Source organism: Heteronotia binoei, chromosome 10, assembly GCF_032191835.1.
Source record: "Heteronotia binoei isolate CCM8104 ecotype False Entrance Well chromosome 10, APGP_CSIRO_Hbin_v1, whole genome shotgun sequence".
NCBI classification, from domain to species: domain Eukaryota; kingdom Metazoa; phylum Chordata; class Lepidosauria; order Squamata; family Gekkonidae; genus Heteronotia; species Heteronotia binoei.
The window spans coordinates 44,936,412-44,948,502 of NC_083232.1; the positions used below are offsets into that span (position 1 = coordinate 44,936,412).

Sequence of the window (12,091 nt, forward strand, 5' to 3'; positions counted from 1 at the left end):
TATCAACACGAGTTTAATAAATGTCTGCAAGCTGATGTAGTCTTGTGAATGGTTGAGCACATTCCTGACTGTGACTCTTGGCAATTCTTCAACATATGTTTAATCAGAGCTATGTGGACATGTGTTCATCCTGCCTTGCGAATGTGACAAGACATGCAAGGCTATTGAAACATACTTTGTAGTCTGTTTGAAAATAAAAATCGACCCCCTTCCCATCCCCAGTTACAAAATCTGCTACCAACCACCAGCTACCAAATTTCCTGAGCTTATCCTCCGTATTGGTGCCAGGATTCACAAGGAAAGGGAGTCCCACCACACATTACTCACTAATTTCCTTTCACACCCACCACACATCTGCATTTGGGATAACAGGAAATTTTAATTAAGGAAAAAAACCCTCTAGCATGATGATTTCATTTCCAAAATAAATAAAAGCAAGATGGCATCTCCTCTTGGGAAAGGAAAGAGTCCAGTGAGATTCTCTGCAAAGTACAGTTTGGCTGGGGGGTTTTCTTCTTCTTCTTTTCCTCCCCTACCTCCCACTCTGCATTTGAAACATCTTTTTCAGTTCTGGAGTGAGGCTGATTGCTTATGAAATTGACAGCTGACAGCTCTGATTAAAGCCAGGCACTGCACAGGAAAGTGCTGCAAGAAGAACAGTGAGTTGTTCCCATGCAACAGAATGGTGCTCCACCTATTTGAACTTGTCTTGCTGCAGTCCTTGCAATTCCTATTCTAAGTGCAATCCTAAGTGGGTCTACTTTGAATCCTGCTCAAGTTTACTCAATGATGTTTACTTCCAGGAAAATGCTTTTAGGGAAATACTGTAGGTTATCTGTCTGCAACCATTGGGTTGCAACTGTTTTAAATTACTGGTTTTATTGATTTTATGTGTACCTTTTGTCGTACATCGCCTGGAGTCTGGCATTGGCTGGGATGAGGCAATTCATAAATTTAATAAATAATAATAATAAGTACCAAAGTGAGGGGGACATGTGTCCCGTAAACCTAGAGATAGTCTGACTTGGTTTATTTCATTTACCAGTATTGACTGGTGACTAAACAAAGATATAATAGCATTGTAAGTGCATAAAATTTATAGCATATTGGTATGGGTTTCCTAAAAGGCTGCCCAGTTGGGTTTGCCAGTGTCTGAGTAATTATGACAGCCCTGTCCACTTCCCTTCCTTAGGGGCAAGATTTACCCTCCATTTTTTTTTCCTTTTACTGACTGAGCCACCTTAATAATGTGTTTTCTTCTTTGATGAAGAACTCTGGCCTTCCCATCCTGTCACAGCTCAATATTCTGGCTGTTGGCTCAGCCCAGACCCTGAGGGAAGGATTAGGAGCCCTCTTTAACCTAAATAATTTAAATGGCACTCAAGGTATTTTGAAATTCAAAAATAACAAAATATTTTATTTAACATAGAGGGGACAGGTCAGATGAAATCAGGGGTTGAAACTTCTGAGGTAAAACCAATACATTTTAATTCTTATGTTTCAGGCTTAATTTCTTAAACTTTTCACAGTGGCTTAAATCTTTATGTTGAGAGGCTTTTATTAAGTGTTTTCCAAACACTCCAGTATACTTTGAGTATTCTTTGACTCTTTTGGTTTCCAGAAGGCAGGTACAATCTTTCCAGTACCCAACCCCCTTCTCCTAAAACACCAGTACTTGTCTTGAATTTTTAACTGACTCTTAAGGTCTGTAAAGGCAGTTTTTAACTACGCCAGATCAAGGATCTCTGCACTCTTCAGAGTAACTTCCTGTTTGACTGGGTCGGGAAATTCTCCTCTCACTAGAAGATCTATCCCCTTCCTTTGGCCTGAATCGAAGTCTTCACCTACCCCCTAAACTTCTTTGCCATATTCTCTGCAGTTTTCTGTCTGTGTTAAACTGCTCTCAGCTAGTTTAACACAGGCTGTCAGTACTCAACTCAGTCAGGGCAGAAATCTGACTGAATCATTCTCAGCATCCAGTTCAGAAGTCTTTCTCTGTTCAGCTGATGCTAATCAATCAGATTGCTTGGAGCAGTCTGTCACTCAAGGCTCACCGTTGCTATGAAGTCCTTTCCTGCTTGTACAGCATTTGTAAGCTTTTAAAAGCGAAATCAATCACAGTAATCTTACCCTAGCTCTAAGCTTGACCTGACCCCAGGCCATGTGTTGCCTTTTTGTGCCTGCACCAAAGTCATCCAGAGAAATTCTGCCCATCCGCTCTATCACCCCACCCCATAAAATCCAGATGATGATAACCAGCTGATTTGGGTCCTCACCTTGTGCTCTGATGCTTCATGGGTACTCACCAGTTTAATCTAATATCAAACACCAAACCCATGCTAATCCAGCTAGCTAAACCCTTAGGATCAAAGCTATCTAGTCAGTTCCTCTGAAACCATATGTGGGCAAAAACAGGATCTCCTGGACAATTTGTGAAGGAATCCATCTTGGCCCTGAAATGACTAGCTAGTAGTATGCTGTTAAGAAAGGAGAGAATGGTAAAATACTTGAAAGCAAAAATATGATACAATAAATGGATGGCTCCCATCCCACCATTCCTTGCTCCCAGAAAGTTAAAAATGTGCCCCCATTCATTCAATCGGAAAACATCCTTGGTGAAATTAACAGTTAGTCCAATCATAAATCTATCATAACTCAGTAGATGGGTATAGTTAACTTCACTGAAAATGAGAGCATAAATTTGGCCCATGATTAAGAAAACTTGATGGAAGTGTTGGCCTTATATTTCCCGCTGGAATGTTTTTGAAAATATGTTGTCCGATGGCCAAATGGTGTCAGTGTTGGTATGGACATTTTTTAAAAAAAGTAACGACTATTTTCTTCAGTAAAGTCTATGTATTTTCCCCCCTTTAAAAGACTTGTCTCTTTCTGCTGAGTCTTTAAAACATCAAAAACCATCAACAGCATGATAACATATCCCTGTGGGTAAAATTTCATCCACTTAATGCAACATTTTCACAGCCACAATCATCTTGGTCAGTTTGTCATAGTGTAAAATGAATCTTTGAAAAACATTTTTGAATGTCATAATGCACATGCAAGCATTTGGCAGTACAAAGATATTCCATTCCTATCTGGCAAAAGGAGTTCTGGGCATTGCATGACAACCAAATTTCTCTTTCAAATAACATTTGTACCATTTAGAAAATAACCTTTAAAAAAAAAAAGTGGGCACCATCTGATTTCTGGTATTTTGTGTATTTTCCAGCACCCTGTATACTGCGTTAATGTCGTTGGTACACAGAATGCTCACAACCTCATTACCGTTTCCACAGATGGCAAAATGTGTTCCTGGAGCCTGGATATGCTCTCAACGCCACAGGTGGTTTTGTTTTTACTTACACAAGAAGAAAGGGTTGGGGTTAAAGCTGATGCCTACTTAATGGAACATCTTCCCTGAAAGCCAAAACCTCACATCCTATATGGACTAAACACCCTGTGGATGCAGTTGAAAGAGTGCAGCTTGCTTCCAACAGTTGGCTCCTCTAAAAGCCAAAACCTATTTCCTCTGCCACAAATCATGTAATTATTGTAATGCGTTAATACGCAGGTCAGTTTCAAGTGAAAATTAAATAATCCAGTTTAAAGCACAGGTAATCATATAAATCATCTGTGGTATAAATCACACTTGCTCTCCGCCGTTGTTTAACAAATATAGACTAGATGGTAGAATAGCCACCATTGAAAGTTTAGCTTCTGATCAGCATCCAGTGACTAGACTGAGTTCAGCAAACAGATCCTATCAAAAGTTTGACAGAAATATTTGTCACCTAACATTGCTTTTTCTTCCCATTTTCATTATTGGTAGGACTCTCGCTTGAAAAAAGAAATAGTTGATTAGATTGACTAATTGCAATCCTAAATGGAATAACATCCTTCTAGGACCATAATCATCAATGGGCTTATAAAGTTGTTAACTCTTTTTAGGATTGCACTGTAAATGTGCCTGTGAATGGTCTGACTCTTCGTAAGACAGTGTCATGTGTACAGATGTGGTATGCTATGATACAACAAAAACTTTTTCCAAAGAAGCATTCTTTCTTGTGTTTGTGAAAGGAAGAGGAATGCCTTTTTCCAAGAAGGCACTGCCAGCAATGGATTTGCAAGTACTAATTGATTAAATGTTGTGGCTGGTTAAAATAAACTATATGCTTACTTTGGGAATATGGAATGGAGAAACGGTTGCCCAAAGGCTTGTGAAATTAAGGGAATACTGATTTTTATTTATTTATTTATTAAGACTGCCATTCCATTCAACAATTCTGAAGACAGTTCATAGCAAGTTCTCACACACACACACACACACATTCTTACATTATAAAATCAACCTAGGATAACAAAAGAGTCTTAAAAAGCACAGGGCAACAATTCGATGTGAGTGCTATCCCCACGTCAATATGACTCAACCTTCTAGATAAGAAGGATCTCCCTGCTATGGAAGTGGAGGGTCTGAGCTCCCATTTCTAGAAAATGAGAGTGCTCTCTGTTTTTGTGTTCACTGTATGAATGTGATAAAGGATCACTCTCACTGTGTCCTTACAAAGGATTCCTGGGCCTCTGTATGGATCCCAATTGGAAAAAGGGTGACCCAAGGGTTTGAAAGTCAAAAACAGTCCCTTTAAAATTGCCTTGGAAACAAACTGGAAGCCAGTGCAGTTAAGAAACTATTGGATTTATATGGTCATTCCAAATTAAATGTTGAATTAAATCCATGAAGAAAAAAGCTTAAGAAAAATGTGTTAAATAAATAAATCATGTATATCTCCCCCGCTCCAAAAGTGATGGAAGTGGTTGTCTTCAGCACCATTAAGGAAATGTGTCTTTTGCTATAATTGGGGTAGGTGGGTGATAAAACAAGCCAGGAGCAAGCCAAGGGGATGCCCCCCAGGGGCTTCCTCCCTGGGCCTGGCTAGCAGGAGCAGAGAAGTAAAAAAATAGTAAGCAGTTCTCCAGAGCAGGAACTGTTGGCAAGTGAAAGGTCCGGTCTGCCTTTGACTGTCATATGTTTTGAATACATTAGATTGAAAAACTTGACATGTTTTGCTAGGAGAGCATGGAGCTGATGTTCAACAAATCCAAGCCGGTGGCGGTTACTGGAATGGCTTTCCCAACTGGAGATGTCAATAACTTTGTGGTTGGGAGTGAAGAGGGCACGGTCTACACAGCTTGTCGTCACGGAAGGTGATTTCTTTTTATAAACAGATTGTGTTCCTGGCATCTCTTGCATAGGTTGCTATGTACTCTAATTTGACAGAGATTGCACTTAGCCATGTTGGTCCATAGGGGGCAAAATCTACAGAATTTAAAAGCTTCTCACAACTTTGTGACATTTTAGTTAATATAACCCTGTGGTTGCTTATGAGTGTACTCTAACTGTCAGAGCGCTATAGGGAGTGAAAAGGTCCTTGTTTGAATCCATTAACTTCAGCATTCCAGGAAATGTGAAGGCTCGTGGCATTTCAGCATTAAAAAGTTATTGTAGGGAAATCAAATATGTGTCTGATAGGATAGATATATTGGCAGTAAGAGTAAAATGAAACACATGGAACCCACTTCCAAATAACTACTTTCTAGTTATAACCTCAAATTTCTATCCTGCTCTTCCTTTAAGGAACTCAAGATAGCATACAGCCTTCATTTTATCCTAATAACAACTGTGTGAAGTAGATAAGGTTGAGGGATAGTGTTTAGCCAAACATTATCTAACAGCCTTATGGCCAGGGCTTTTTTTTGTAGAAAAAGCCCAGCAAGAACTTGTTGGCATATTAGGCCACACACCCTGATGCCAAGCCAGCCAGAACTCTGTTCCTGTACATTCCTGCAAAAAAAACCCCCTGTTAATGGCTGATCGGATATTTGCATCACGGTATCGCCAGTTCTAGTCTGATACCTTAATCACTGTTTTATGTTATACTGGTCTTCACATTTATGAAAACTGTTGTCATTTAAACATTCATAAGCATTTAAGAATGGAGATGGCCAAGGGTTTGTTGAGTGAAGCAGAACTGGAGTTTGTGCTCAACTGCTGATAACAGCTTTAATCAGCTAGTGCCTGCACATTGTATTTTCCATTCTGGATTCCCTTCTACTCCATAAAAATGACTGCTGTTGGTGGAGGAAGCAATATAGACAGTGTGACAATTTCATGTGAAGTGTGCATGTGATTAATTATTACAAAGAAAAGAAAAGACTGACTCCGGACTGCCATTTTCCATGACAGCTGTGTGTTAAATGTAACATCTTGGGTCTGAACCACTGAAGGTAAAGGGCTGAACATGAAATTCTTTCTTTCTTTCTTTCTTTCTTTCTTTCTTTCTTTCTTTCTTTCTTTCTTTCTTTCTTTCTTTCTTTCTTTCTTTCTTTCTTTCTTTCTTTCTTTCTTTCTTTCTTTCTTTCTTTCTTTCTTTCTTTCTTCCATACTGTGAAAGTATAGCCCTTGGTTGTCATTCAGAAGAAGATCAGTTCCTCATGTTTGTTGAAATGATTATATTTTTAACTATTTCAATGCGGTTGCATCATGTGAAACCACCCTTAAATCCTTAACTTTTCAATATGCCTGTTGTGAATTAATGCTATGACTTCAACATGTTTCCATTTTACATAGCATATTTTATTATATTCATTATATGCAATAATTCAGATGCCTCAGTTTGTTATCATTATATTGCCACTATTGATTACTTTTGCTGTTTGCAAAGATTCAGATACCTCTGTCATTGCCACCTCTGTTGAGAAAGTAGACAGCATACAGAAACACTGACTGACAAAACAGGAGGAGGCAACAGTAGGAGGAGGTCTCCCCACAAGCACACACTGTCATCTGAGGCATGCAGGAATATATCACTTTTTTAAAAGCCTGCCTTCTCACATACACAAAAAAGTAACCCAAAATTGACAGGGGCCAAGGGCTGTACAGATGTGAAACCTCAGCTGTAATACTGAAGGGAAACAAATAGTCTGCTGCTTGCTTTACTTCATCCTCCTCACAAGATGGTGTGGATCTTCCAAGTTCAATGTTCTCTCCACCTCAACAGATTTCCCCTTCAAACATTAAGAAAGGAACAGCTGTAGTAGCAGCTCTCAGAAAGCCTGCTATGAGACGCCAACAAGACATGGTTTGCAGCCTGTCTGGTGCAGTTGAGGGTCTGTCTTGACAGTGATGGTCAGATGTCCATAAGGGATCTGTGACAGTGACACGCTAGGATAAGGGATATCTTCTGGTGTTGGCTACTTCCTGAATGTGTGCATCTGCCTTTCTGCAGTAAAGCAGGCATTGGTGAAATCTTTGAAGGTCATCAAGGTCCTGTCACAGGAATCAATTGCCACATGGCTGTCGGTCCAGTTGACTTCTCCCATCTCTTTGTCACATCATCATTTGACTGGACTGTCAAGTTATGGACTACAAAGGTAAGCTGGGAATAAGAAAGCTTATTGGGCCTTTCACCTCTTACCCCTTACGGGAATACCTGGCAAAGTATAATATTGATCACTTTAGTTAACCACACCATTTCTTTGTACTATGAATGGAAATCAAGATCCTTAGATTCTCACTAGCTAACAGGAATTCTTCTTATGCAAGAATATTTTGTCAAGGAAAGTGTCATGTCATAAGCAGGGCTCCTGTCAGAAGACTTGGCAGTTCCAACATTAACAAGAGAACAGGAAGCAGCCATGTTGTAGGGGTTGCCACATTGTTAAAGGTTACCACAGAAAGGATCCTTTAAAAATGCTATCTCATGGAGCTGTAGCACATGGTCTAGAAAGTGGGTCAGGCCTTGTGGGGGTGGGGTTGCCCAGAAAGATTTCTGATTGGCCATCTGATAATAGATTGACTGAAGCAAATGGTTTCTTGAGGAAAAGCCATAATCTTTAGGAATGCAAAGGAATATTCCAGCCACTTATTTTTAAAAATGGACCTATCTGTACTAATCTGTCCATATCTTTCAAAAGACAGGTGATCTAGAGGGATGCCCTTTTCTCTTTGAGGATGCTGGCTTATTCTACCTGAAGCATGTACAGTTTCTGCCCCTGAGTCATAAGATCATAGCGCATCATGAAAGCAGAGCTGGATGCATAATGAGTCAAGAGTTCTCCAAGCAGGATGAATCTGCTGAGCCTTATGTTTATTCAGGCATTAGGGCTTTGAACATATAAATTGTTTTCTAAAGGCCACCTGTTTGTTAATAAACACTAAGGATTATTAGCAGATGTGAATGTGCAGCCATGCCAGTGCTGCTTCTCATATAATTATTTGCAGGGAGAATTATACAATACCACATGAAGAAAAAGCAGGGTTGAGTTTTATCAAAATACCCCATTCTTCTGCCATAAATAATCTTAGCTGTGCCTTCAAAAGAAAAGCATTTGCTTCTAGGGATAGACTGTAAACAGGACTGAACAGGATTTTAGATACATCTTTGATTGTTATTTTTCATTCATTTATTAAAGCTGCAACTGATACTGGAGAGTGCCTTCATTAAACGTCTTTCCTACTATGCCTCTGTAAATATGTGTGACCCAGTAGAGTGAATGTGTATGAGGGTATCCATCTTAGAACTGCCCTGAGAACCTTGGTGTGGGGATTTCCTGTAAAGTATGCTACATTCTTTAACTTCCAAGCTTCCAACAGTCTCTGTTTGTCGTTCTAGTACAGGCATACATAATTCTACAACATGGCTCCCACAGCCCATATTTTTCATTGCTGTTGGACATTCAACTGGTCAGCAGAAGATGTGCATTGCAATTGAAAGCAGAATTATATCCTCCTAAATTCATCAGTGTCAATAATCCAATAAAAACAAACAAAACAATAACAAGCAAACTATGTCTTGACCTGGTCTTGGGCTTATTGGCTGGGACAGGAGCCATGGGGCAAGAGCTTTTTGGCTTGTGCCTCTGGCTATATCCAAGATTATTAAAATATCTGAAAGAGGAAGGGAAGAGCTGTAGGGAAGGAAAATGTTGTTATGAAACAATCCTTTATATATTCAATGGGTACATATAAATCCAAAGCACCACTGCAAGCCCTTGCTAATGAAGCATCCATAAAGAAATAGACTGCATCAATAAGGAAGCAAGGCAGAAGTAGCATAATTTTTTTTTTTAATTCTGCCTTGGTTTGAAAACCACATGGTCTGACCTCAGTGAGACTACTGGAATGAGCGTGGGTGGCATGTTCTGGTTTATAAGTTATATACAATTTAGAAAACAAACTTTTTCCTCTTTGCAGAATTTACATTACAATAGAAATAAGGGATGATTAAGGCTTTCTTACATACTTTATGAATCCCTTAAATTCACCCCTAAAACAGAATATAGCCCCTACTCCATTCATTCCTAAACAGAAATGTACAACATTCCTTTCCCATCCCCTTATAGATTTGAGCAGGGAATAAGAGCACTGCCAGATTCCTTGCTGTGTGCTGTTCATTGCTTTCAGTTCTAGCACTCCAAACTTGTGAGCAGCCCTCCCCACAGTCTCTTCTGGTCCACAGTCTGACAAGAATTAGCATGTGTAGTGTAGTGAAGTGTAGCCAGCATTGCTAGTTTCCTGCAGGGATGCCTCAAGGGGAAATGTAGGGCTTTTCTCTGGGACACTTGCTAGAGGTGAGATGTGTTCTGTAGAACCCAGTGAGAACTACACGGAGTTGCTGTTTGGAATTCCCATATTCAGATTTTGAAATACCTATTTCCTTGGTTACCTGAAAAGTCTCCAACTGTCCTGGCCACTATAGTGTTCACCCTTAATTCCAGATCATTTGTGAACAAGATGTGACTTGTAATTTTGAAGGACCTATTTTCCAGCCTTCCCTTGTTTGCTTAATTTCCCGTCTCCCCCATGGCAGTCAGATTGGTACCATCCCAGCTTGCGTGAAGTCCAGTGTCTTTTTTAAATTAGTCCCAGCAAAGAGAATAAATTCTCTTCTGGAAAACATTGCTACTGCATATTTTATCCCATAAAACTGTATAAATGAAGAGTGAATTAATCATTACAATAAGGCTGTAGATTCTTCAGGAAGTAGCCTGCTGGGTTAACATGGGAATCTTTCTGTCTGTTGAGTGTGTTCAGCTTTCTGGGTTTGGTCCAGAAGCAAAGCAATGAATGAATTTTCTTCCGAGCTCATTTTGTTGTCAAAAAGCCAGACTGACTCAGAGGAATGGGTGGAGCTGCTTGTTCAGACAGGATTTTTACTTTTTGCCCTTTACCTCTGGAGCCAGAGGTCTGGCTGCCATCCAGCAGTATGAGGAGAAGATTATGGTCTTTCTCTAGGTAATTTGAAGGAGCAAAACCCAAGTCAAGTCAGGTGATCTCAAGTCTGTACTGAGTTTTTCCATAATGTTTCTCTTGTTTTTGCTTATCTGTTTCACTGTAACCACAAAAGGGAAAAATGAATGTCAGGGGACTTTGTGCTGTATGTGTCAATTGCATGATTCTTCACAGATGAAGAACTGTATGCACAGATATATTATATAATAGTGTTTAGCCAAAATGGGATGGAGGGGGTTATGAATGTATTCGCCTTTTGCAAAATGTATACTCCCTCCCTGGTGAATTTTTCTTTTTGGCATCCCTTTTAAAAAGGCAAGAAGTTGCTCATAAGGAGGCTGGTGTCAAAGAACTGGATAAGAGGGAATTGCTCAAGAAACCTGAACCATGTTCTTTCTGCCCTAATCCAATTGTGATCAATAGGGATATCCTGCCTTCTGTATTTTGATTTGGAAATCTCAGTTTCTCTCGTGGTTGTTTCCCCCACCTACCATCATTCCAACAATTATCACTAAATTGTATAATTATTAGAATGATTCCCATTAAAACTGTTTTTGCGTCCTTTTTATTAAAATGTTGTTCAAGCGATATAAACAGTATAAAATCCCATAAAAGAAACATACAATTCGGGAACATCAGGGAAAAAATTGGGCAAAATGGAAAGGTTCACAATGCCAATATATGAAAACAAAAAGAAATGGAAAAGTAGTAGTAGTAGTAGTAGTAATAATAATAATAATAATAATAATAATAATAATAATAATAATAATAATAATAATAATAATAATAATAATAATAATAAAAATTTATTCTTATATCCCGCCCTCCCCCGCCAAAGTAAAAAGTTGAAGGTTTTCTGAAGAGAAACCAGAGAAAGCTTATTAAAGACAAAGGAGATACATGAAAGTGGAGAGAGAGGAAATAGTAGGGGACAGAAGATTAAAAGTTAGGTATGGCACAATCACTTGGAATGAACCTCCAGCACGGTGCTGGTAGGCAACAAAAACTGAATGTCAATGATTCTTATAGTGTAGAGAGACCAAATTTACTGTTGAATATATATTTTTGTCAAAATTCTCTTTTTAGACAGAGGTAGCTGAGAGTTTCAAGCTGAAGTATCAGCTGTTACTCTGAAACCCCTAATTCTGGAGAAGCCCTTTGAAGTTAATGGGCTCTTCCAGCTGGTGGCTGGAGGGCTGCAGACAGATTCTAGATGCTCGCTCTAGGTCTTTTGCCTGCAATGCCCACATAGTGTCTCTGCAGGGTCTATACAACTGCATCATTTGCCATGTTGCTCTGGCACACTATGCAAATAAACTTGATTTAAAGTTTTTATTTGCTGGTACAAGAAGTCTTTGCATTTTCCAGTTATGTATTTCTTGATCAGTTTGTGTATCACCTCTCTCAATTTCCAAGATGCAAGGAACATCACCAGAGCAGAAGATATTAGGAATATAGATGATACATAATAAAACACATCAAAGATGTGACATCACAACACAGTCAGCCATCTCTTCGGAAATGAGAATGTCTCAAACCATTATCCTGCTTAAGTGAGCCTTTCCAGGAAATGAGAGAGTGCCACTAGAGAGGCTTGACTATGTATCCCTGTCTGTCTAATCTCTTACCCTAGAGGCAGAGGAGACAAGTTCTGTCCAGAAAAGCAAAGTCAGTGGTGTGTGTGGTTCATGCAGAAGCAGATCAATAGAATGGGACATTCAGTAAATAGTGAAATGTGATTTGGGTTGTAGAACCAACCAGAAATCTATAAAAAACCAGAACAAAAGCAAACCATAAGTGTTA

General features: G+C 39.3%; 1 protein-coding gene across 6 annotated transcripts in view; it reads left to right on the plus strand.

Moving 5' to 3' along the window:
- The window catches only part of DYNC1I1 (dynein cytoplasmic 1 intermediate chain 1), a 233,051-nt gene that overhangs the window by 174,017 nt on the left and 46,943 nt on the right, over nucleotides 1-12,091 (plus strand). For all 6 annotated transcript variants that reach the window (XM_060248536.1, XM_060248538.1, XM_060248537.1 and 3 more), the window contains 3 exons: nucleotides 3,230-3,343; nucleotides 5,069-5,202; nucleotides 7,284-7,428. In XM_060248536.1, coding sequence (XP_060104519.1) covers nucleotides 3,230-3,343; nucleotides 5,069-5,202; nucleotides 7,284-7,428 — 393 coding nt within the window. The remainder of the gene's footprint in view (nucleotides 1-3,229; nucleotides 3,344-5,068; nucleotides 5,203-7,283; nucleotides 7,429-12,091) is intronic.